Raw genomic sequence first — 26,048 nt, 5'->3', positions numbered from 1 at the left:
TTCAACACGGAACATTTAATTCCCACTCGAGCGTCAATCGTAAATTGCGGCTGGTTTCCACGAGCAGAAAGGTCGATTGTACCATTGTCGACGAAGGCCAGCATTTCTGCTGCCTTAGTTCATTTCTTCGCGATATTCGAATAGCCGACGACGGCAAAATCTTTGCCCGTCCTGTCACCGGCAAACTGACGCTTGCCGTTCGCGATTACGGGCGCAGTACCGTTTCTAAGAGGAGGCGGTTTCTCCATCTCGAGCGAAATTACCTGGAAAAAAATTTGAAGAATAACACTTGAACGGTACTTGACGTTTTTCAGATTAAATAAGCGGCAGTTCCGTTACATTTATTATGTTTATATTGTATTTATGTGTATAGGTAACTGAATTTAGTATCGTTCTAGCATGTACAGTCAATGACCAAAAAAATCAGGACCACCCATAATTTTTTGGCCAGGGACTGTAGCACGTAATATCGTCACTCGTAATATTTTTTGAAGTAAATACTAGAATCTGTTCTGTAATAATGTTCCGAACTAGTAGCCAAGCGTATGTAAGAAGGCATACATTGTTGCAACGTGTGGCAAATGAGAAGTATTTCTGCAAAATCACTATCTTTGATAGTGTAAAAATGATTAAATCGTGACAATTTCACCTTATATTGGGAGAAGACAAGTTTAAAAATTTTATGAACATATCAATATTTACTGGGAGTATTTTAAACAGGTAGACTAAACAAGATCACGATATTTAATCTCAGAAAAGATATGTAAGGAGCAAAGCTGAGCCCTCGAATTTAGTTAATTGCTTGTGCGAATCAATCTTTAGTATTACTCTAGTATTGTGTAGTCTAAAATTTTTTTTTAAACCTTTTAACCAGGTGACCCCCGCGAGAGTATCGAATTAATAAAATGTTTCAACAGTTTAATCGGTTCCAACATTCTTGTTAATGAAAAGTCTTTTTGTCTGGGCCAGCGTGCACTCAATACCGACAATACCAACATTTATGTTATGTATTCACGTAATGAATTTGAATAAATATTAATAAATTATTCAGATAATGGTACGAATGATTAGTATTATTCAAACAATTTCATCAAAACATTTATTTTAGATCATTAGATGAATAAATTCTTTTTAGTCCTCGTGTAATAATGGATTTTAACCCCAATATCGTACGTTAGAAATTCGCTTCCATGTTGAATGACAAGTTCGAAATGATTTAGTCAAGATATCGGATTAGACATTCATATTTTTTATAAACATTATTTTTCATGCAATGGTTAGATCACACCGGTTAATTATATACCATCACAAGGTAAAACCCCCCCTTTAAGCTCGTCTTTGCAGATCCACCCTCCAACCGTGTTTTCCAGATCTTGTTACGTTATTTCTTCGTTTTCGAGATTGAATCGCGGTTTCGTAACTCGTACCGGTGATACCCTCCGATCGGGGCTTTCCGCTGAATTGGTAAATGCTTTTGTTTGTCTTTGGGTAAACGTTCCTGCACGAGCTGGGATACGCTGCCGCCGTTAACTTCTGCCGTGCAATTTTCAGCGTTGGTACGCGAGTTTGTCCCTCCCAGGTGAACTCCTTCTTTGAGAAGCGTGGAACGACTCGAGAAAGAGGAAGAGAGGGAGAGCTGTAGGAGTTACTGCGAGGGTAGACACGGGATGAAGTAGAATTAACTGTAGAATCTTCGTGTTTCGTGCTTATCTGGCGGATTTTTTACGTTTTCCTGACTCTCGAAAGATTACGGGAATACCATTTAACCTAATGACTGATTGTCTGAACAATGGCGTAAGGACATTTCACTGGATTTTCTTGGAGAGAATCTACAGGGTGCTCACGTTATTACTAACCAGGTTTTTTCCGCAAATAGCAAGTATTAGAAAAAAAGTAAATAGGGAAAAGTTTTGCAGCTTCCTATGACCAATATAATGGCGTTTACGCATTTTTTATGGTTGCAATATTTTTCAAGAAACGAACGTGGCCTTGAATATTTTAAATGAAATACTGTATATTTTTTTTGTTTTATGGAAGTGTGTGTCAAGGCGAATTCAACAATGTGTTATAGAATCACCTTCAAGGTCTGGGTTAGGTCATACAAGTTCGGAAATGATAGAAACATTTTGAATATTTCGTACCAATGTGGTTACAGATTACAAGTATTATTTAGTCACAAGGCGATAGTAGATGTTTAATATGACTTCCTTAGTAGCAATTATTGTTGGCATTTTGTTGGCCCTTCGTTGGAGTATTGATTGGCTAACGGTTAAAATTGTCACGCTTTTTTGCAAGTGGGCCAACGATCAGGTCCAACGTTAGGTCAACGATCATGCTCAACGTTGGGCCTACGTCACTATAATACAAGGGGCCAACTGTAGGTTTCTTTCTGTAGGGCCAATTGTTGAGTATCTACAATAAACCAACTATAGGCAGACAGTTGGCTATACTACTCTTTCATAAAAACCATTAAAAATATTTGAAGGAGTATAACACTGGAAATAATATTTATAATAATTATTTATTGTAATAATTATATACATGTATAAATTGTATATGTATATTAAACAGATACCTAAGTGATTTACCAGCAAAGTTACCTTTATAATTTGTACATGTATCTAATTATTACAAATAATTATTATAAGTTATTTCCAATCTTCTGTTCCCTGACTCTATTTTCACAAAATGTCTTTGTTAGGATTATTTCTTTCACATGTTAGTAGTTGACTTGAAATGAAGTCCAATTTATATGTGTATTATGAAAGTATTGTATTTTCAGCTAATTTACATATAACAACAGTTTTCATAAATAGTTACTTAGTTCACTTTGCATAAGGCAACTTGCTCCTGCAATGGGTTTGTTGGTATTAGAGATACACTCAATGGACCTAAAAATACTCATGTATCAGTTCATAAGTTACAGACATATTTACTAAAAAGAATTTATACTATAATGTACTGTGTATTCAGAACATTAAAAACTGTATGTATACACATATATATTTACAAATTACCTAAAGTAAATAAGATACTAGCAAAATAGAGAAACACAATAGTATTTGACAATACTATATACAATACTATAGATAAGACATGCACGTGATGCAGTGATACGAAGTTGCAACTTTGTAAATCTCCTGTAATGTAAGAAAGTTTATTTTACTACCACATTTGACCTTGCATGACCTTCAATGATAGCTCGCTGAAGTCGTCTCAACATTCGCTATCACATCGCGATAAAAAAAACATAGCATTCGATTAAAAAAAAATAGAAATGACCTTGAAATCTCCTCTATGCCTTCACCCACGCTGAAAATGTTTGTGTCACAATATGCCCCCCTCTGTACTATGTAAGTTTTGTATATAACATCTTGTCATATTATTACAAATAACGGCAATATTCAAAGTGGACATAGTTACTGCTCCATACTGTATTTCGTGTAACATAATAAAAACATAATTAAGTATATATATATATATATACATATGTATAAGCAATTTTAAATTTCTTTGTATATAATACGTAGCGGAACCTCCACAATGATTGTTCGACTAAACTCTGAAATTTCAAAATGAAATTTTGAAATGACTAAAAAATATAAATACATAAATATTATGCTGCCCATGTGAAATCTACTTATTAGACAAATGGCCCGTGATCGAAATGAGTTTGACACCCCTTGTATAGCACATTAATGCATTCGCCTTGTCACACGCTTTCATACGATATAAAAAAATATACAGCATTCCGTTTGAAAAATTAAAGTTCACCTTCGTATCTCGAAAAATAGTTCAAACCTAAAAAATTGATATACACTATTACATTAGCCATAGAAAACTGTAAACCTTCTTACATTTTTTTTCTAATACTGTTTGCGAGAAAAACGATGATTGGTAATATCATCAACACCCTGTATTGTCTAGAGATTTCAGTTTTCAGAGCATTGAGAGCGGATATTAGAATCCCGACCGAAAGAGCCATAGACGAAAATAAATACGAAATTAAATGCTCTGAGATACGCGCCCTCCGGTGGGTTAACGATCGGTCCTCTGAATAAAAGGATAACTTTTTCGTGGGACAGTCAACGAAATGGTGGCGGCGGCAGCCGGCTGCATTCGTATCCGGGCCCCCGATGCTAGGGAAGAACTTCGGTTCCGCCGGTAAAGTGCACTTAGCCGCGTCCCGCTTAATTACTCATTCCGAAAGTTCACGAAACTCCCTTTAAGCAAGTTCCTTCCGGTGGACAGACGTGTTCCGACGTCGCGTGGGGGGTGGAGGTTCGCAGCACCGGGATGGATTCGGCCAGTCGATATGCAATTATACGAAACAGGTCCCTCTGTTGATCGAACTGGCCGGCTCGGCCGTTGGTAATTCTTAATTGCTCGAGGTTGGGGACGATTTAACTGTCGCTTGGAGTTTCTCAGTGGACTACTTACGACGATTAAAGTGGCACTGTGCCGCGGGAGGTAGTGTATTGGGCGGGGGTATGGACGCCCGAGTGGCGATAGAAACTTTGATGAGAAGTTAGGAAGGCAAGTTGTAAGCAGACATTGTTCACTTTTCAGAATTTTTATGGATTATCAATCAGAACATCGAAAAGTCGTTTTTGACCCTCAGAAACCATACCTCAGCATACGTATACGTTACACTGATGCGAATTGGGATTTTGAATCTTTGATACTTAAGAACTCGAAGAGAATGAAAGCAGATTCAACTACCTAGCATACTTTACAGGTTACAATCTTCTTAAAAATTTAGTGGTAATAATTTCAAAAGTAAGAAGTACTTTCTTAACTATGAAAATGTTTTATAAAGAAATGGTAAACTTCAAGAAGAACAAACAATATTTCGCTGGTGCAAATTTCCACTAGTGTGGTGTTTCAGGGTTAATATATGAGCCATTGAAAGCAGTAATGATTGAAGCGAATTTTTTACGAATTTTAATTAACATCGTAGGAAAATTGCCCTATAATTATTCTATCTTATTCTGTTATGGAGTAAGCCCCTCTTTATAAGTATTAGGATACCTGTTGGTCTCATCCAAACGTGATAGTTGAAGCAGGCAACCATCGACAACAATAACAACTACCAAACAGCTACCTACAGAACGACACCAGGAAAGCAGACGAAAAGTCAGCAACCGGTAAGACACAACGTCAACCTCGGCCGGGATAGACCGGCCAAGGGGCACGAAGGACGAATAAACGTCACGAATAGGCACACGAGAATAGACGCAAAGCGACGCAAAGGGAATAGGCAACCGATAACCAGACAGACTACACCAACGAAGGGTGAAATCGAACAGCGAAACAGTAGAAACAGATAGCAAACGTCAGACGGACACCGCAGAAGAATCGAATTGAACACCAGGAAGCGACGAAATGAACAACATCAACAACAGAAGTGACACCAACAGCAATAAAATCTGAAGAAACCGACCACACACAACAACCAACAAAATTCAAACTCCCTTCACCCGCTTCACAGCGACATTTCAAAACCGATAAACGAACAAACCAATAAACAAATAACAACGAAACAGACAACCTAGATATACTACTGATGAACACCAAACCCAAACACCCCTCCCCTCAAAAAGGAGGGAGTTCACAATAAATAAACGAACAGACAAAACAACAGACAAAAGTAAAGACAAAATAGTCTGTGCCAAGCTTGAACCCTCTGTCTCGATCAGGAGGGTAGTAATAGGATTACTGGGTTTTCCTCTATTTTCCCTCTTTAATGACGCGCAAAAATTCTGTAAAAAATCTGATAGATAGTATTTATCGGGGCGGGTGTTGGAGATTTTTTTGTGATTTTTTAGTTGAGTATCCTGGTTGTGAAAAATCAAAAATGAAGAAAAATATTTTTTTCTTATTGGAGTTTTAAGGGCACCACATTTCTCTTATCACAGTAGCAACATATTATCGTAAGTAGTATTCTCAATTTTTTTGAGATTTTTTGATAGGGTCCTGCAATATCCTCTTAGGAAAACCCAAGGAACCGACGTGAAAGTAGATGTAGAAGTAAGAAGACTGGGTCTCGCCCGAACCTGCTTACCAAATGTGCATGGCGATAACCAGGCTCGCAGGCCGTGAGAAACGCTGAAGAGAAAAATTGCACAGGAAATAGTAAAGCGAAAAAAAAGTATCAGAAAAGTGAAAGTCACTAAAATCTAAACGAGAAAAGAGATGCTATCTAAGAGAGATAGCATTTAGACCAGTGTTTCCCAACCTTTTTTGTGCAATGCCCCACCTTAGCCTTTCTAAAATTCTTATGCCCCCCCTATGTAACATACATAATTTTTAATATTAAAAAATTGAATTGTTCACTTAAGAAACTTAAATGATAGGTTTTAGGAAGAAATCACTAGGAAATTGTTAACGAAACACAGTAAGTAAATTTTCAAAACATATAATGAAAAACTGAAATTCAAATTCCAAATAATTTTAATAAAGATTTTTCTATATTAATTTATTATTTTAATTTAGTGAGATCCTTGCGCTTGTTGCTTGCTGCACAGAGATATTATATTAGGTTCCAATTTGGTTAGCTTCAGTCTCAAGTCTCCACGTTGTGTTATATCCAGCCGATTTCTTTTTTTTACCAGTAAATCATTTACAGCACTAAATCCACATTCAGCTAAATATGAAGATGGAAACGGTAGCAATAGTTTTCTTGCACATTTGGTTGAATTTGGGTATTTGATTTCTGTTTCCTCACAAAGCCATGCCATCGCTCCTTTTATATTAAATAAAGTTTTAACTGACTCATCATTTTGCAATTCTGCGAGTTCTTCTTGATACTGCATATTTGATATATCAGACAAATCCACTAACATTGGCTGCATCATCCATGTTGGAAAATCAATTTGTTTTAAATCAGAAAATCATTCTTTTTAAATCAGCCGATAGAATATTCAGATGATTGACAATAATAAGTAAAGCGGTATCAGTTACTTCACATTTTTGGAGCCAATGAAACTGTTCAAAGTTTTTGTTGTTAATATGTTTCTGACATAACTCAATATGGGTAATGAAACCAAATATCTTCGCTTTTGCATCGACAAGAGTTTTATTTCTTCCTTGAAGTTGCTTATTTAATATATTTAGTTTTTCAAAGCATTGCATTTAAATGGCCCGGAGCGAAAGGGTTAAACTCGTGTCGAGTCCATTTTCGAATTGCCCCCCTTAACAATCAAATTGCCCCCCCCCCCCTGTGGGGCGTGGGCCCCACGTTGGGAAACACTGATCTAGACCAACGTCCACTGGTGGTATGCTCTGTATGTATATTGTGTTTACTTTTATTTTCAAAACAAAGTGCTGATTCTGTGTTGGTTAGAGAGCGTTTAAGAAGGATAATATTTCTGATGAGGTATTATGTCTGGTCTCTATTTTTTGAATCTTGTTGGGCTTCTCTACTCATATGGATTGATTCTATAGTGGAGCCCAACAATTTACTGTGTTACATTGACATCAAAACATAATGTATTGACACAATAATTGATTGTCTCCACAAAACCACCTCGACCATATCTTTCACAGAAAATCCATCGAAACTTTTGCTCTGACCCAACAGGTTTTGACCAGGAATAGTATGTCATACTTTCGACTTTCGTCATCTTAATCCGTTTTATTAACTTTGACGAAAGTTACGCATGATATTAAGGGCGCAGTTAAAATTCCGTTCTCTCTATTCACGGGTATATAGAATACATGTATCATATATATGAAAAGTTTTCGCGATACCGTGACATGAAGTTTTTTAATTAAAAATGAATCATGATTAAGGGAAATAGTTCAATTTAATTCGTTGTGATATATTTACGGTAGTCCGGTGGTCCAGCGGCCGTGGCTAACTTCCGTGACCTGGAGCAAGGGCATCAAGGATGTCGTCGAACTATTAAATCGGCTTTCGGAAACTTTTAATTGTGTCACGGCACCTTAGCCCAGGCATTCCGTAACGCGATTCACAGGTCGATTTTCGCGTGTTTCCAGCGTCCAGTTTAATTAGAAATCATAAAACCTGCGAGCATCAACGGCCGTGAATTGCTGGAAAGTCACCGGCTATATCTGTAATTGCAATTGAACTCGCTGGAAATTGATTGGGAACGAGTGTACAATTTGTTCCGCGAGCCGTGAGAACCTATACATATACAGCCGGTTTTTATGGATCGTGCGATTAATTTCATTTAAGTCTACGCTTCTTTTTCATGTATTTTCACACGTAATTTAATTTTAGTCGTCGAGCGACTCTGTTATTAACGGAGGGTGTAATTGTCAGTGGATAATGACGAAGATGATATCATTAAAAATAATTAATTCCACAGATTCACTAGTGAAGATTCTGAAGAGCGATCACTACTTGCATATTGTCCTAGAATTTGCTGCATATACAATACGAAACATTACTTATTTTCACGGGAAAATCATGTAAACATTTTTTAGTAAAAATTAAAACAAATGATATGTGTATTTATACTTGATTACTTTAAAACAAAGCCAAATGTATATTTCAGTAAAAGTTATGATTGTAAATGGTTTAGAGAAACCATATTACCGTGAAAACTATACGAGACTACTTATATACATATACGTATAATGCATTATTTTGACAGCGAAACTACTTGAATATTTTCTACAGTGAATTAAAATTCGTCATAAATAGATATGGAACTCGGCTAAAGTCATTATTAGACTGCGGATGTTTATGCAAATATCGATGTTTAATGATTTATTTACGGAAACTGAACACAAATAGAAAGTTGTTTACACTTATATAAAATGTTCATTATTTAACGCCTGTAACTCTGTCGTTTTTAATTGTATTACCTTGAAACTTGCACAGAATATTCTCGAGATGTACTTAAAGAAAATGTAGAAAGTGAAAAATCGATTTTTTTTAAATTTCTTTTTGACCATGACCCCTTAAAATGTATATTAATAAACCCTAGACCGGCTGTTTATGTATTATAGTTTTCTTTTGAAAAAATTCTAATAACACCGTTTCTTTTACACCGTTTACGAAATAATGCACCTTTAATACATGAAAGCTGTAGTCTACTTATAATACAACCCACTAGAGTTTTGTTATTCTCGACTCGAAACACATGTGTTAAATTTAAAAACTCGAGTGGGCTTACATTACACAAGCTACACCGAGCTATCCACCCAAGCGGGTAAGCGAAATAAAACCAGAGAAGGTCCGGTCCGGTCCGCGGTGCCAAAGGGGTTTAAATCTGTCTCGAACCGTGACCGCTCTGCTGACCGTCCCTTCAAAACGTTGCAATTTGTTTGCCATATTCACCGGCTGATTATATTACCATTTCCAGACACCGAGAATCCGAAAGTTTCGACGTGCCCGACGTCCTTTGAAGTGCGGCTAAGCTCCGGCGAACGAAATCGCTTAATATTCTGGCAGGAACCAACGTTTACAGACAACGTCGCCGTCGAGCGGGTCTACAAAACGAGGGTGAGCAGACATCGAATTCGAGTGTAATCCTCGTCAGTGCCCTCGTGTCTCCGTTCTCCCCTCCCCGCTTCACGAAATTTCGACCGTTTGATCTCGAGAAGATGATGCTCCCGTCCCTTTATTTCACCGTTGAAACTCACCTCCCCGTTCACCCCTATTCCACCCACCATCTTCTCACCGACCACTTAAAAACGGCTGATCTCCCTTCTTTTTTACCTCTTCACCACCCCCCACCCCTTTCTTGCAAGAGGTTTATTAAAACTTCCGTACGAACGATCGAACTTAGCCATATCGCGGTTATCTCTGGCCAAGATACCCCCCATTAATTACCCTATCGTGCCTCGAGCACGAAACTGGTGACTGGCGGAGGGGTAAGAAGAAGAAGCTGAACAGAAGAGACTGCCAGAGGATTACACTCCTTCTACGCAATTCTATTTTCTTTTTTCTTTCTCGTGTTTTCACCTTGAGAACCTTTCAGGGAGCCACATTGTCGGCGATTAACAGTAATTCGGTCTTAAACTCGCGATACCTGCGATGCTACGCCACCGTTCTCAAGTCATCGGACAGTTGTGCTTTTAAAAGCGGAATGTACAATATCTGATTATTTGATCACTAAACTGTAGACTTAGTACTTAGTACTCTGTAAAATAACCTTAAAACTGGAGATTAAATACAACAGCCACTATGCAAAACTCTCATTGAGTTACATTAATGTTCTTTTAATTATTAACATTTTCAATAAAAGCACAAAATCCACAGTTTAATGATCCGAAATTCGTATCACGGTGACATGAATGGCTTGATTTGAATTTTAAATATCTTCAGTGCAATTTATTTATGTTTAAATTAATTTTTTTCTTTACAGACACCATTATAATAATAAGTTTCATACTACAAGGTATTAGGTTATTGTGTAATAAATGTTGCTTTTGAACTGCAGAGTTTGAGTTACTATAATGTCACGTAAAAAGTAGATTTTTAATCGAAATAAAATCCACCTGAATGGCCAAATGAACCGCGTTGAAAAGCAGCATCTATTATGCAAGAACCTGGTAAGAACTGAAATAATGTGAACTGTATTTGTTATAGTTTCTTTAGACCTATGTGCAGTTTATGACGGTACTAATCGATGAGTTTTTGAATTTCAGTTTGTAATTTATTTTAGAAGCACCGAAATACGAATTGAAGAAAAATTTATCTCTATTGACCGTGAACAAATTATTAACTGCCTGCAATTTCAAACGTAGAAGTGAAGTTAACGGGTGTGTTAATGTGTCAAATTTTTCAAGATTTTTAGAATTGCCTATTGCATTCTGAAGGTGTCATAAATCTAAACATCATTCAAATACATAAATGAGAAGCATTTAAACATTAACTCGAAGGTTTATTATTATCTGCGACGACAGTGCGATAACCTTTATATAAATTGCTCCGATAGGTGATAATTGGACTTGTAATTGGTTCCGTCTACACGGTCAGTAACTTAACACGATTACACATTGTTACGTCGATTAAAATAGCCTCAATATTGCAAGTAATAAAAATCCGGTAAAACAAATTTATAATAATATTGATATAATGATTTAATGACAGTGTCCATTAGTACATGTTTAATAGATATTTTCATAGACGCAGTGCGCGTGGTTTGTCTCGAAAATCTCAGTCTCATTATCAATGACGAAAACAAGATTTGTATACAGGATACTCGGTTACTGGTGGCCGAAACTTTAAGGGGATACATACCTTTGAGATGTTAAATAAGGGGGAAAATTAAACAATTTTTCTGTACATGTAGAATTATTATTTATTAAAAATTCAACATATACATCTTATTGCATGTTATTTCCTTAGTAATTTCTGAAAAATTGAATTATAAGCCATTTCATCATAACGTGTAATTACTGTTTTATCCATATTTTTTAAATAATTCTTGTAGTGTTTATATTAACCAGTTTATTTTATACTCTCTGTCAAAAATAGTAACTCGTTACAATAGAAACATGTACGATATTTTAAATTTAATTATAGGAAGTCCTTTGTTTTGAATGATTGGATTTTAATATACATGGAACCAGTAGGAACCGTATAATAGAAACTAGAGAAAACCATTTTGAGAATTTAACAAGGCTACTCTGGAACAGTGACGTCGTGACACAGAATTCTTTTTCTGTTACAGTTCCACTTGGCGCTAATAAGAGAATCCAATTAACCAATTAATTTAATCAATAAATTTCTACGAATCCAGTTCAACCTGCATCGAATTCGTGTCCCCCGGCGGGCCGTTCCTAAATTGAAACCGCGAACCTTTTTAATTACAATTACTCACAGAACTTATCCGCCAACCTGCTACGTATAAAATATCTCACTCATTTAATCAAATATAATATTTCAAATAAGAATCCATTCAATTCAGAAATTACACATAATTTACTTAAAAGATTATTACTGACAGAAGATGTATTAAAAGAACGTCCACAAAATTCCGCCCAAAATGTTGTACAAATCCATTTATGACACATTAATACTTCCTCAAATATCCACGCTAATCTTACCATAAGTATTAATACATTAGCGACCGGTAATTAGAAATTTCATTTTCATAACAAATGTGTCGACAATCTGAAACATAAAATCTCTTTTTCAGGCGTGAGCATAATTTATTTATTATTTGCTAGAAAACAATTCTTTATTTATATTCGTATATTATTGGCTCTGCTACAGAGGATATTTTCGATTTGTTGACGGAGGTCGGTGGACGAATACGTACAGGTAAATTTAGTTTTCCTTTGGGACCTAGTTTTTTTGTGAAACTCGATGAGTGGGTTTTTCGTTACTTCCAAAAATAACAATACTATTCAAAGTAAACTGTGCGGTAATTTCTGAGTTGGAAGCATTCTGATCTAAAATATATTAATCAAAGTTTATACTACTATAAATTACAATAGTTCATTTTAACGTTAACATTAATTAAATGCATAAAGAATACCGTACGTATGAAACAGGCGTATACTTCCCTAAATATATAAGGTGGGGATGAGAGGATGGTAGAAACAGATAGGAGGCGATTCTTTATACAAAAATGAATTAAATGTGTAGAATAAAATTTTTTCATCCGAAGTTTCGTTTGCGAGATAATTGAATTTGAAAATCTCCTGGATACGCGTGAAATTAAATAGAATTTGTCAAATGCGTCTGTTCATTGCATTCCGTTTCTACTGCAACAAGCCTACTGTCAGCACAAATACAAGCGTTTTAAATCAATTTTCTCAAAAACTAAGCTACTAATGAAATAATTTTATTCTACACTTGTGATTTATTTCTGCATAAAAAATTACCTTCTGCCTGTTTTTACCATTCTTTCGGACGTACCCTATAATGTTTCCGTCGCAACGTGGTTTAAAGTAAACCTTTAGCAGCTCATACGTTTATATAGCTCAAGCGATCAAGAATTTTTGAAATTTATAATTTTTTTTAAGTAAAATGGGAAAATATTTACGGCTTCTAGGGGTCTTCTTCGATTACGTGATCATTGACTAACCGCGTTCTCAAACTTTTCATGAAAGTATGAATATATGTACACGGAATGTTTTTTTATTGCTAACTGACAAGGCTTTTTATCCGAATCATCTCTTTTACTCACTTGCTTGTAACTCGTACACTACAGAAGATACCTAAAAAAAGTTTAGATAAAGGACAATAGTAAAAAGAAAGAAAGTTTTTTACAGGATATGTTTCTACAGGTCCTAAGGAATCCAAAATGTATAATTATTTATCCTGGAGACGATGGGAAAGTTATGAAAAATAAGCGCAAAGTTCGGAATGTTGCCGTTAGTAAAACTCACCTGATTAGTCGTAGTTGTCTTCTTCGGATGATAATCTATTAGCAAAGTAATTTTCCAACAAATTCCTCCTTTTCAAGTATAATAATCAGTCGCAATTATACTATTTCAAGTAGAAATTCGTCTATGGTTTTGGGGTGTTATTATAAAAAAATGTTACTGTTTTTCTTGAATTGTCTCTAACCATCTCCGATCAGTATGATGCTACAGAGTTGGTTAGACACAGTTCAAGAAAAAAAAGTCATTCAAAGTTGGTTGGAGACAGTTCACGAAAAAGGTATCATTGTTCTCTTAATAACTTGTTAGTAAATAACATTTCATAACTGAAACTTTCTGACGGTCATTCAAGAGGGTGACCTTGACAACATATACAAAGATCAAAGTCATCGGTAATTTGACTTATTAATACTACTGCAGTACAGTATTAAATTTTTATGATAACTTTTTTACAAAGGGCAACTCCCACCTAAAACCTTCATAATACTACTCAGGCTGATGATTTTGACAACATATTAAAAAATCATCGAAATCGAAATTGGCTCACACAAAAGAAATTTCTTTTTAAGCTGTTTGAACTGCTAAATTTTACCACAATGGCGTCGTGTTGGAGGACAGTCTGATTAAAACCTGTCCTACGTCATTGCACCACGAGGCCCGGAATTCCCGGCGGCCAGGTGAAAAGTTTTCGATTTGTAACATTGATGAAGGAAACAAAATGAAGAGAAGAAATATTGAAGAGGCGAGGAATTTAATCGTCGTAACAGAATGGAGGAATCGGAGGGTTGATTTTGAATTGAACCGGAGAAATTGCAGGCGGTCAGGAGCGCGCGACGTTATCGACCAATAAAGCTGTGCTCGCCGATGGGAACGAAACTCATCGGGCGCGCTTCGCACTTTAGATAATAATTCCGTTTCCCCTGGCGATATCGGCGCCGAGGCGTGTTCGAATTTCAATCTCAAACGGGGATTCGGTTCCGCGGGCTTGTCGAAAGTTAACCCGCGTGTGTATTCCGCGCAGGAACCCGGACAACTGATGTACCCGGGCATTCACAACGTGCGCTACGTCGCTTCCGACGCAGCCGGAAATCGAGCCGAATGCCATTTCTCGATACACGTGCGAGGTAAATTTGTGTAATTCGACGGAATGGCCGAGAGCTGGGTCCGTGTGGCTAGAGATCGATGATATCGAGGAACGACGTACATCGAGTATTCTTGAAGGGGGAAATTGCTAAGCATTGAATATGGAGGTGGTGATAATCGGTTATTACGAAGACGACAGAGTTCGGTTTTCTTTCGTCACAGGCGTAGGATGGTATTCCCATTTTTTAGAGGTGAAAAATTCATTCTGTCGCCTTTTAACCTTAGATTACCAACGTTCCTATATCTGGACACCAAAGCTAGAATATATTAGGTCGAGTCATAAATACCTGTTATAAGTCACCGGGACAAACGAGTTTTTGCTTACACTAAATAAATAAGGGTTCAGTTAGTCTTCTAATAACTGTTTTGTGCGGTGCACGTTTCATTAAACTGTTGTTCATTACCTCTAAAATGGAGAGTGAAAAAGTGCATATTCGTAATTTGATGCTTTGAGAATTTAAACAAGGCAATAGTGCTAAGGCGACAGCTGAAAAAATATGCAGTTTATACGGTGAAGGTCTAATAAGCGATCGGACAGTTAGAAATTGGTTTTCTAAATTCCGTTCTGGAGATACGACTTTAAAGAACGAATCGAGGGCAGGACGTCCTTCCGACCTTGACGACAACCTTTTAAAGGTTTGGAGCAAAATCCACGTCAATCAACAAGAGATATAGGCACCTGGAGAAATTAGGGAAAGTCAGCAAGTTAGGAGTATGGGTGAACGAAATAAAGAAAATCGCATGTCAATCGCCACAAGTCTGCTATCACGAGTAAAAATCGAGCCTTTTTTAGACAGGATTATAAAAGGCGATGAAAAATGGGTTACCTATGAGAATATCGTCCGTAAAAGACAGTGGCTTGATGAGGATCAACCACTCCTACCAGATCCGAAAGCAAATATCCATGGAAAAAAGATTTTATTGTGTGTATGGTGGGATTCTCGAGGTATAATTCAAGAGTTTTTTGAAGTCAAATTTAACGATTACTGCGGATACATACGTTCAGCAGCTGCAAAGAGTGAAAGAGAAACTATGAAAAGCGTCCTGCACTCGTTAATCGCAATACCATCATTCTTTTACACGACAATGCGCGACCACATACAGCAAGGACTTTTTGCAAAACTTTTTGAATGGAAAAACCTTCAATTCTGAAGAGCAAGTCAGTCGAAAATGTTTTCCAGTCCAAACGAACCACATTTTACAAGGAAGGAATTGATAAGCTGCCAGGAAAATGGGAGAAGGTCGTACATAACAGTGGTGAATACATAATAAATTAATATAACTTTGTTATTTAATGGAAGCAAAATAAGTTAATTATGACTCGACCTAATATTAAGTCACACTTACCAAATGGCAAATCAAAGAGAGGAACATTCAACGAGAAACAATTGCTACCTTCAAACTGTTGAATGGATTTTTAGACAAGTCTGGATATGTAGAAATGATGAACATTGCATTAAGTCCCCTATAAAAACAAATGTTTGTATACACTTAATTTATTCTACACGTTTTATCTATTTCTGAACAAGACATAATTCTATGTATGTACGTTCCTCTTCAGACGATTTTTAAAAAAATAAGCACACCTACGTGGAAATCTTAATTGTCATACAAAGCGCGTAAAAAAAAACACATAAGGACCAGTATAATTAGAACAATTATTCATTGTATAGGAACGCTTTAATTATAATTTACGTATACCAAATTCGTACAACTAGACACACAAAGATGGATGAAACAACAAAAATTATTCGTCGGATAAAAACAATTTCGCTCGATGAGCTTGATATTTAATTGACTTGAACTAATTATTCCGCTGTAATGGATTCACGGACGGCGCAGTTCCTCCATAAAACATTCGATGGGAATCACGCCTAATCTGCGAGTCGGCTGTGATAAGAAAAGAACTATGCTGTCGTCGGGTCCGGTAGATCGGCGCCTCGATAACATCGATCGGCCGCGATAGAAAACGATTAATCGAACTTATCTGGTGTCCCGTACATTTTCAGAATCCGAGCATCGTCGAGATTCCGAGGTGAGCTGAAAGGAATCGCTGGCCCGGGTTTCGTGGAACCCCCGGATTGCCTTTATAAAACGATGAAATCCTGGCTGGTTCCTCTTTCATTGGGAAACATAACTTTGTTTTGCCCATTTCGCTAGTATCCTCCGACCCCTCCCGCCATTCCTTCCTTATTCTCGACCACTACGGAGATTCAACGTTATACCCTGTTTGTAGTTATCCCAATAGAATCACAATTATCGCAGACTTCGCTGTTTCGGGACCGACTTGACAATTTTCTGTACGTCCCTTTGGTACATTTTCAATTGATACCATTACACAGAATATCCCGCAAAATCTCTTGAGAAAAGTGTGTTTCTCTATGAAAAAATTAATCGATATTGAAGAATATAATTATTTTTAAATATGGACCTCATTTTCGAGATTATCGATTTTCAAAATGTACCAAGTTTGTGCGTGTATTTTATCCCTAAGTAACGACGTAATATACCTTGGTGTCGAATGCGTTAAGTTTGATTGCGGTGGACACGATATTTGTTTCGCAGCAATCTATCGTGCATTTTGTAAATGTACAGCGTTCATTTTTAAAATCGATTCTCTCGAAAATAACGTCTTATTTTGAATAATTTTATTCTTAATTTTCAATTTATTTTCCACGGGAAAGCACACTTTGTTCGATAGTACTATATCTTGCGGGACACCCTGTATACTTAGGTACTGTTGCAGTATGTAGAAGTTAATTGCGAATTTCGTATCTGCATACTTGTAGGTCTGGTTATAAAACAGTTGAAGAATCAAATGCTTATTTGTTACATCAAAGGAATATATTGTTGTAACATGATTACTTATATTATTAGCTATTGCAGTGATTGGTAACTGCAGAATTCTTAGGAAACATACAATTTTAATACCACACAACAATTTGTGGGATTTAATTCGAAGTGGGTTCTTTTACATTAGTGTTTGATGTATAGTGTTTGATGGTCGTTGAAATGATTTCGATAAGTTCTTCTTTGGCAGATTCCTTTGAGCAGCTTTGAAATCTAGAAAAAAATTATTTTGAAGTGATTCTTCTTTATACCATTTTGTTCTCCCCTTTGAACAGTTTAACTTTGCTTTAAACAATTTTTTTCATTATGTCGATAAGGAGTTGATATATTATTTACGTGCCACACTCTGTACTTTGAAAAAATGATTGAAATAGTATACTGTCAGATACACTAACGACCCAAACTATCAAACTAGAGCTAACAAATATTTATAAGTGAAAATATTAGTCTACAAAGATGAAATGAACCTTGTATATTCAACAAAATTGAGTGAAAATTATTTATATGGTTATTTGCATAAGTTACATTAAATTGTTACAAAATAATGTTTAACTCTTTCAGTAACTGTGAAGCCTGGTACAGTTTCGATGGGTAGTGTTCATACAATGTGTATATAAACATTCAGAATTATTCAGAATTATTCAGAATTACTCAAAAGTATTCAGAATTATTTAGAACTATTCAGTGTTACTCAGAGTTAATCGAAGTTACTCGAAGTTACTCGGAGTTACTTGCAATTACTCGGAATGAGTCGGAATTACTTGAAATTACTCGGAATTACTCGAAATTACTTATAAAATATAAAAATGATTGAAATTTTAATATATACATACTAAAATATCAACACTTCTTTAGACAGTATATACTTGTACATGTATATTGTCTCATAATTACTTTATTTACATGTTTCAAAAGTTTGTTATACATAGTAACTTCCACAGTCCATTTGATCTCATTTGTATTAGTTTCTATAAAATTGTGTAAAATAATATTTTCCCCCTTATACACAAGAGAATAAGGCGATAAAAATCATTTTGATATGTAAATAATAAATTTTCATCGTTTCATTATACATATACTAGAATAACTCTTATCCTTAACGGAGCTCTCGAAAGTATTAGTGGTATAAGTTAATTTATGATGAATTTTATTGTAGTTAACATCAAAGGAGAATAGTCCAACTTCATACTACTTTGTACATAATTGTCGAGTATATCATCTGATTATGAACTGATATTAATCTATTTCAGTATAATTATCCGAGTATAATTATACCTGTATACCCAGTATAATCATCATACTCAAGTATGATGTCATCAGCCCCATAGTGATCATACTCACAATGAATATAAACGGTGCATACAGATCAGAGATGGAGGGATTTAATATCTGGATAAAGAGTTTCGAATAATGAATAAAAGATAAGAATGTGTTTCGCTATTCTTAATTAATTGAGGTAAATTACAATAAAGGAGTCACCACTGGGTTTGATGACCTTTTAATATGTTATAAACTTCATCACCCTCAGTTGTATTATGAAGGTTTTAGTTGGATGCCGCCGTTTCTACAAAAAGTTATTATCAAAAAAAGTTTAATACCGTACTTTAGTAGTACTGATAAGTAAAATGACCCATGATCTGTCCTGAGTAACCCGCAGATTGTTTGAGTTATCAAAAGTTATTTATTAAAATATTATTATGAAAATAATGATACCAGTTTCTTAAATTGTCTCTAACCAACTATGAATGACGTTTTTTCTTGAACTGTGTCTAACCAAGTCTGAAGCATTATACTGATTGGAGTTGGTTGGAGACAATTCAAGGAAAAAAGTAACTTTTTTTTAACAATAGACGAGTTTCTATTTGTTGAACTGGACTGAAAAGCCAGAGTCTATTGTTTTAGGAGATGATACTTTGTTTTTGTTTGTAAATTTGAAAAAACATTTTGTGTTTTTGACTTCATTGCATCAAAATCGGTGAGAAGGTTAAACATCTAAATAATTACCTGCCAAAACTTCTTTTGATAATAACTTTGTTACAAACGGCGACCCCTACATAAAACCTCCACAACACTACTCAGGGTGATGACTTTGAGAACATACTGAAAAATTATAGAAATCGAATGTGGCTTCCTTATTATAAATATTTACTTTAATTGAATGTGAATATTCCATTTTGTATAATGCAAATATTTCTTTTCTGAATGAACGGACGCTTAGAAAAACAATTACTTAATCTCATTAATTGTTTAAACGTCAGGATGCCAATCATAGATACTGATGCTTTTCCCTATGTTTTATTCGACTAAAATTGTGCCCAACTCTGATCCAAATATAGTCATACATATATCACTTTAGGGGAAAAAGGGGGGGGGGGCTTGCAAGATGTTGTCTAAACTTAAAAAATCTCAATTTATTGATTAACACCACTCACATTTTCGAGGCCTCCATACGTCCAAGTACGTTTCAAAAATTCCTCAAGTTCGGTAAATTCAATAATTCATTTCATCTCGCAAAACTCGTTTTCGATCAGCCATTAAAAATCAAAATTCCATCTATATTAAAGTGCATTCTATTCGCTCGGATGCAACACCAGATTTTATGGAAAATTTATTCCCGTGGATATACTGGGAGACGAAGTGGGCCGCGACCAGGCTTTCAAAAATAGCGCGTCTAAAGTTCTCCTGCTATTGCATAATTCGACAGTGACGAATACAAGCGCACTTTCCGCCGTCCGGAAATCCGCGCATGGTCCCGTGATCTTTGCACTCCTCTATCTTTTCCTGGCCAGCGGGGCGGTGAAAAATTCTGAAAGCTTTCGAGGATGATGGTGTTGCATGTTCGAAGGTTTCCGTCGAGAAAATTTCGAAACGTTTCCCCCGCTTGCTTACAGTTTATCGCGCGATTTACGACTGGCGGGAGATTCCGCGGCGCGCTCGCTGACAGACAACTTTATAGCCGGACCCTGACTTTCCTGCATGAAAAAACGATAGCTTCTTGTAATGGAAATACCTGTTTCCCGGTTTTAAACGCGAGGGAAATACGGGTGTCCCCACTTGCCCTACAAATTCCACGCTTTCTTCCCCGTACTGCTGCGGTAATTTAAAGACCCCTTTCTCAACGATCACGACCTTTGCAATCCTAACATATGACTACGTGGGATCAGATCTTTAAAGGTCTACACTAATTTAACACTTTCGCCGCCACTGGTATGGTTTTGGTGTCATCTTAAAATCTGTGACTGGTTACCGTTTACGTAGTTTTACGTCGTTTAAAAATCTGTGACTATGACTGGTCACCATTGACGTATATTACGTCATTTTATAATCTACTTGTATAATCAACTACTGGTGATCTAGTCTTACGTGATTTTCAAATTTATAACTGGCTGTCATTTTATATTTATAGCAGGCAAATGACTTTAAAATTCATTTTTACGACTCTAGCACCTACTTAATAATACAGTAGACTCGCGGTAAAGTAGCGGTAGGAACGCCTCAGCTCACACGCATTACTCACACAGGTGCGAGTATCCCAGTATCGGTCGCCATCTGTAACCAATTGGTGAATCTACCGAACTGCTATGAGATCCTGCGTACCCATTGGCTCATGTTGAAGTAGCGTTTCCAGAAAAACTCGCCTTAAGAGCGCACCATACCGCTACTTTAACGCGAGTCTACTGTATTTCGATTTTAAGTTCATAAAAATCAGCGTTTGAAAGAAGTGAAACATAATTTTTAAACGAGGATCAAGCGAATTTGTTTACGTATTTTATAGTTTCCGTTTTCAAAGTATAGGAAATCTTCAAGTATAGGTCCTTTATTTGCAAATCATGTAGGATTCCATTACGTAATGACAAATGCTTCACAAATAATCATACAAAAATAAGATATTAAATTTTATATCTATGTAATTGTATTTCATTATATTGTCTTGAAAATATATTTAATGAATTTTAAAAGTTTTTTAAATTTCAATATTCCCGTATTTATAAATTTGATATTTTTCGTATTTGGTTATGTAATGTATAAATTTCTTTCAATTTCGAAAGAATCCTGCGGTAACCAGCTATGGATTTTAGTTAACGCGATCACTGGCACGGCAATCGTTGATGATGAGAGTTATCAAACTTTTTTAAGTTTCCTATAACAAATGTGTTTCTTTGAATAACAAATTCTTAATTATCGCATAATTTTCAGTCCACCACAATTCGTAAATTAAATATACCCTACATTGCTTGTTGTGCTGGTCAGAAACTATGACAGTAGTGTGCTCTTCTGTCTCCATTAATTACTGATTTCTATTTGTGATTATTCGACTACGCTATATATACAAGAAAACAATATGGTATCAAACCCATAATGTCGTCACCTTTCCAATATGAATTTAATGTATCATAACACAGTTATCTGAATGAAATGATGAAACTTCGCGTTTCATAGTTTTTCAGATGTTTCCCGAACAGAAGATCACTTCTGTGCCATCTGAAGCTTTTTCTAATAAGCAAAACATTCTCCAATCGAGGTTCGGTAATTACAGTGTTTACAGAATGCATACAATTTAAGAACACCAATTATTATTTGCATCAAACTATTTGTTAGTCCCTCTGATTCATTTAACTTTTCGCTGAAATAATTTTTCGTATCATCAACGATTTTGATAATATTCACGGGGATCTAATTTAATGACTCACCCTGTATATAATTCTGTGATAAAAGATCGTGATAACTAATGTCCGATTTAATCAATTAACGTCTGCAGTATGGTTTTATTAGCACAGCAACATCCCCATTAATGGAAAATCAATTAACCAACCAATCGAATATTCGAATGTCTATTAATTAAACGCTCAATCATCTGCATGTATAATAGACGTGCCGCTAATGGCATAATTGGTGTATCATCGGACCACCAAATCATGCAGATCTTTTCCACACGGTTCACGTTGATTATCCCCAGAACGAATATTCAAGACTCCTTTTTTTTTACATAGGTACACAGACATTATTTCTATTAAAATTATAAATATTTTATCTTTATTTTCAAAGCAAAATACTGATTGTGTGTTGGTTAGAGACAGTTTAAGAAAAAAAAGAATTTGTTAAAATTTCCTTAGATTTCTGCACAAAACCATTTGTGTCGTTACACTTCTCTATTGGTTCTCTAAAGAATGACACCTTGATCATGAGGTTCCATCACCTTACACGGAATGAAATTGAGCCATAATTACTAAATGAAACCATCCGAAATATAAATCCTTCGATCATTCGTAAAACGTAAGAAACGGACATGCCTAGAACATGTGAAATTTAAGTCTTGAAAACATCCGTAGAACTACCGAGACAGACATTTCTGGATCATTCGAAATTTAAGTCCTACGAACATCCTAGGGATGTCCAAAATGGACGTAGGACATTCGGAGATAAACTGGACATGAAATGGACATCCTTTCGATGCACAGTGCCATCTGGGAAGTAGTATAACCCATCACGTCAGACGTATTTCACGTGTACTTTTCCGGCATTTTCAACAATTAATATTTTCTCAAATTTCATCATTCTTGATTTTCGTCTTACTTTGGCATTTAGAATTCACTCTGTGAAAATGACCCACATATTTATTAATACTCTATATTTAAAACTTGTTTTGTAGAGACTAATTACAGTAAAGTTTAATTCTTCATATCTATTTGTGAATTAAAGGAGCATTTATTTCAATCGTTTTCATTAATTATTTCGGTAATAATCAGCTACAATATAAATTCTTTTACGCGGCGTAGCTACTATTGAAATATTCGCGCAAATGTTTTTCAATATTATAGCACATGTATATTCCACGCTCAAGCGAAGATACCCGGGTACTCGGGTACCCGTGAGATACCCGGGTGAACAAAAATTACCCAGGTACCCGGGTATCCATGAAATATCAGAATGTACGAGATAATCGAGAATCTTGATTCGAGAGTCGATCATTTTTCAGCCATGTTCGATCGATATCGGCAATGAACGGAATAAACTGCGAAAAATTAAAAATGATATTACCTGCACGTTACGATTACACTTGAATATCTTTCGAACCCTTGAATACCTTATAAACATTTATACCTAATAAATATTTGGAAAATAATATTGCAATATTCTTTTGTAATCAGTAGTCGTGTAATAATGAGTAAGTCATGTTTTTGCAATGTAACGTGAGTGCTAATTGTAAGTAGCGCAATATACGCGGCTGTGATAGACTCCCGAATCGAAATTCTCGACTGTCTCATATATTCGGATACCTAATGGATACCCGGGTACCCGGGTATTTTATAAAGTCACAGCTCTAGTTAAAATACGTTGTCACTAACAAGTATTTGTGTTGATTTGGTATCGCTTGAAAATGTATCGACGTCGAGAATCGATACCAAGTACCTAAAATTTCGATACCTTACGATACTTTAACACAAAACCTACCGCGACCAGTTCGGCCGTTCTAAATCCTGCCTTTTTGGAAGGGTCCGTAGGTTTAGTGTTAATATTGACGGTATTAATAAATATTACCCAAACGTACTAGACACAATTGTGGGATCGGGAACTCCATACCCAACAAAGGAGCAAATAACATCTTGGGAAAATAGGAGGGTTCCATGGAGCAGTGGGTAGAGTCTCTGCTTTCGGTGCCGGGGGTCGTGAGTTCGAATCCCGCTTGGGCCCTCTCATTTTTCCAACGCTCCTACACAATTTGTTGTATTCATTTCCTTATAATTAATTCCTACAAATTACACGATTTACCAAATCTGCCTAGTACCCTAAACGTGTTAAATCGAACCAGTCAGGTCGCGATCCACGAAAACCAATCAGAACCCCTGCTTAAACCTATTTCACCGTTTAGCCGCGATACTACAGAAGAAGGGTGCTGATGTGCCCCGGTAGACCACCGCAGCCGATATCATCAACTGTTTACGGGGTAAGTATGCCTGTCCTCTTCCAAGCCAACGCGAACAGGAGCTGAGAGGCACCAAGTTGAATTCACCTAATTCGATTTTCAATGGCAGATACCGAACGGATGCTATCTGAGGTACACGAGGATCTTCTCCGGGGCGTACGCGATCCAAAACTATCGAGGACAGAGACAGAACGGTTACCAGGACACGAGGTCGGCTTATCACCAGATTCATCCGATCCATGGAAACCAAGGACACCTGCAGCCATCTAGATCGTATCCACTCGGCGACTGTAAGTACCGCATATGCCTAAGCGCAGCCGTTTACTAATATTTCAAACGTTTCATTCAACTTACCCAGTTACTCCAGGAACGCTGAAATGTTTTGGCGCACCTGGATGCAATTTTATAATAATTGTCTGTAATTTGAATATGTTTCGCGTCACGATTAGGTATTTCGTAATTATGTTCTGTAATTTTTATTCCGTTTGCTTTGTGGTCAAATGGAAGAGATTTCTAGCAAATTCTCATTAATATAATTGTTTATTACCATTAGCAGAATATACACAGTTCTGGCAATTACTAACCAACGTTTTTCTCGTAAATGGTAAATATACGGGAAGAGTGAAAAGAGGACAAATTTTTACTGTTTTTTTAGCTAATCAATATAATGGCGTAATGTAAATTTGTTATATTCGCAATATTTTTCGGGAACACGAAGGTGTCCTTTAACTTTGTAAATGGAATGCTATATATTTATGCTTCATTTGGAAGTGTGTGTCAAGATAAATACAACCATGTGCGATACAATGGTCTTCAGTGTGATTCACGGTTTGAAATAAAGAAACATTACGAATATTTCGTAACATTGTATTCACTAGACTTTCTTATTGATAAGGCTACAAGCATGTTCAATTTGACTTCCATGTGCAAGAATGCATTTCTCAGCTCCAAGAATTACATTTTTAATGGCTTATTATAATGTTGCCCGAGAGCAAAAATCTAATTTATGCAGCTGAAAAATGCATTCTAACACATTGAAGTTACATTGAACATGCAATGTAGCCTTATCCATAGGAAATACCAGTAACTACAATGGTCCGAAATGTTCGAACTATTTCCTTTATTCTTCACATTGAATGACCTTGAAGACCATTATATCGCACACAGTGGAAATTGAAACACATTTTTGACGCACATTTTCATATGATATACAATAAAAAGTGTAGCATTCCATTTACAAAACTAAAGATCATCTTCGTTTCTTGAAAAATATTGCAAATCTAATGAATAGACATATGCGATTTGTTTATTACAAATATATATATAATCGAAATATATGAATAGAATTTTATTATGTTAGAACTTCAAAAAGGCAAATAACAAAGTCTTGCAGACGTCAGTGGATATTATCGGTTCTACAGTGTATTCGAGAAATTCATATCTACGAGGCGTGATGACTGTCACGTAGAGGTATCAGCAATTTTGGTGATCAATATCTGATAAAGGAGCAGCGAATTGGCTACTGTGTCGGATTGTCATGATTAGTCATTAGCATCGTAATTTAACCATGACAAATTGCAATCAGCTTGAAGTTGCGTAAACTGTTTGATTTGAATATATTAACGCACCGTTTATTGGACAAATAAACCAAGCAATGTTAATTGGGTAAATAAATAAATTTACCTTTTAGAATTATTCTAGAAGTGTTGAAATAATGACACGTTGATTCTGATAATATTTATTCCAAATTACTATTAATTTTTTCTAACTTATAATTGCATCCCAAATACTCTTTGCAATTTTTATTAAAATAATTGCA

The 26,048-nt window shown here is 35.9% G+C and overlaps 1 protein-coding gene across 1 annotated transcript in view; it reads left to right on the top strand.

Annotated features, from left to right (window-relative positions):
* The window catches only part of LOC107193751 (fibrillin-1-like), a 130,050-nt gene extending 105,510 nt beyond the window's left edge, over window positions 1-24,540 (top strand). Inside the window, 5 exon segments of the mRNA XM_015583255.1 lie at window positions 9,336-9,475; window positions 14,333-14,435; window positions 16,464-16,489; window positions 24,176-24,290; window positions 24,293-24,540. Of these exon segments, the coding sequence (XP_015438741.1) occupies window positions 9,336-9,475; window positions 14,333-14,435; window positions 16,464-16,489; window positions 24,176-24,290; window positions 24,293-24,540 (632 nt within the window).
* The last annotated feature ends 1,508 nt before the right edge of the window (window positions 24,541-26,048 follow it).

This window comes from Dufourea novaeangliae, unplaced genomic scaffold (assembly GCF_001272555.1).
Source record: "Dufourea novaeangliae isolate 0120121106 unplaced genomic scaffold, ASM127255v1 scaffold24, whole genome shotgun sequence".
NCBI classification, from domain to species: Eukaryota; Metazoa; Arthropoda; class Insecta; order Hymenoptera; family Halictidae; genus Dufourea; species Dufourea novaeangliae.
The sequence above is the reverse complement of the archived record's forward strand: the minus strand, read 5'-3'. Positions and strand labels throughout refer to the sequence as shown.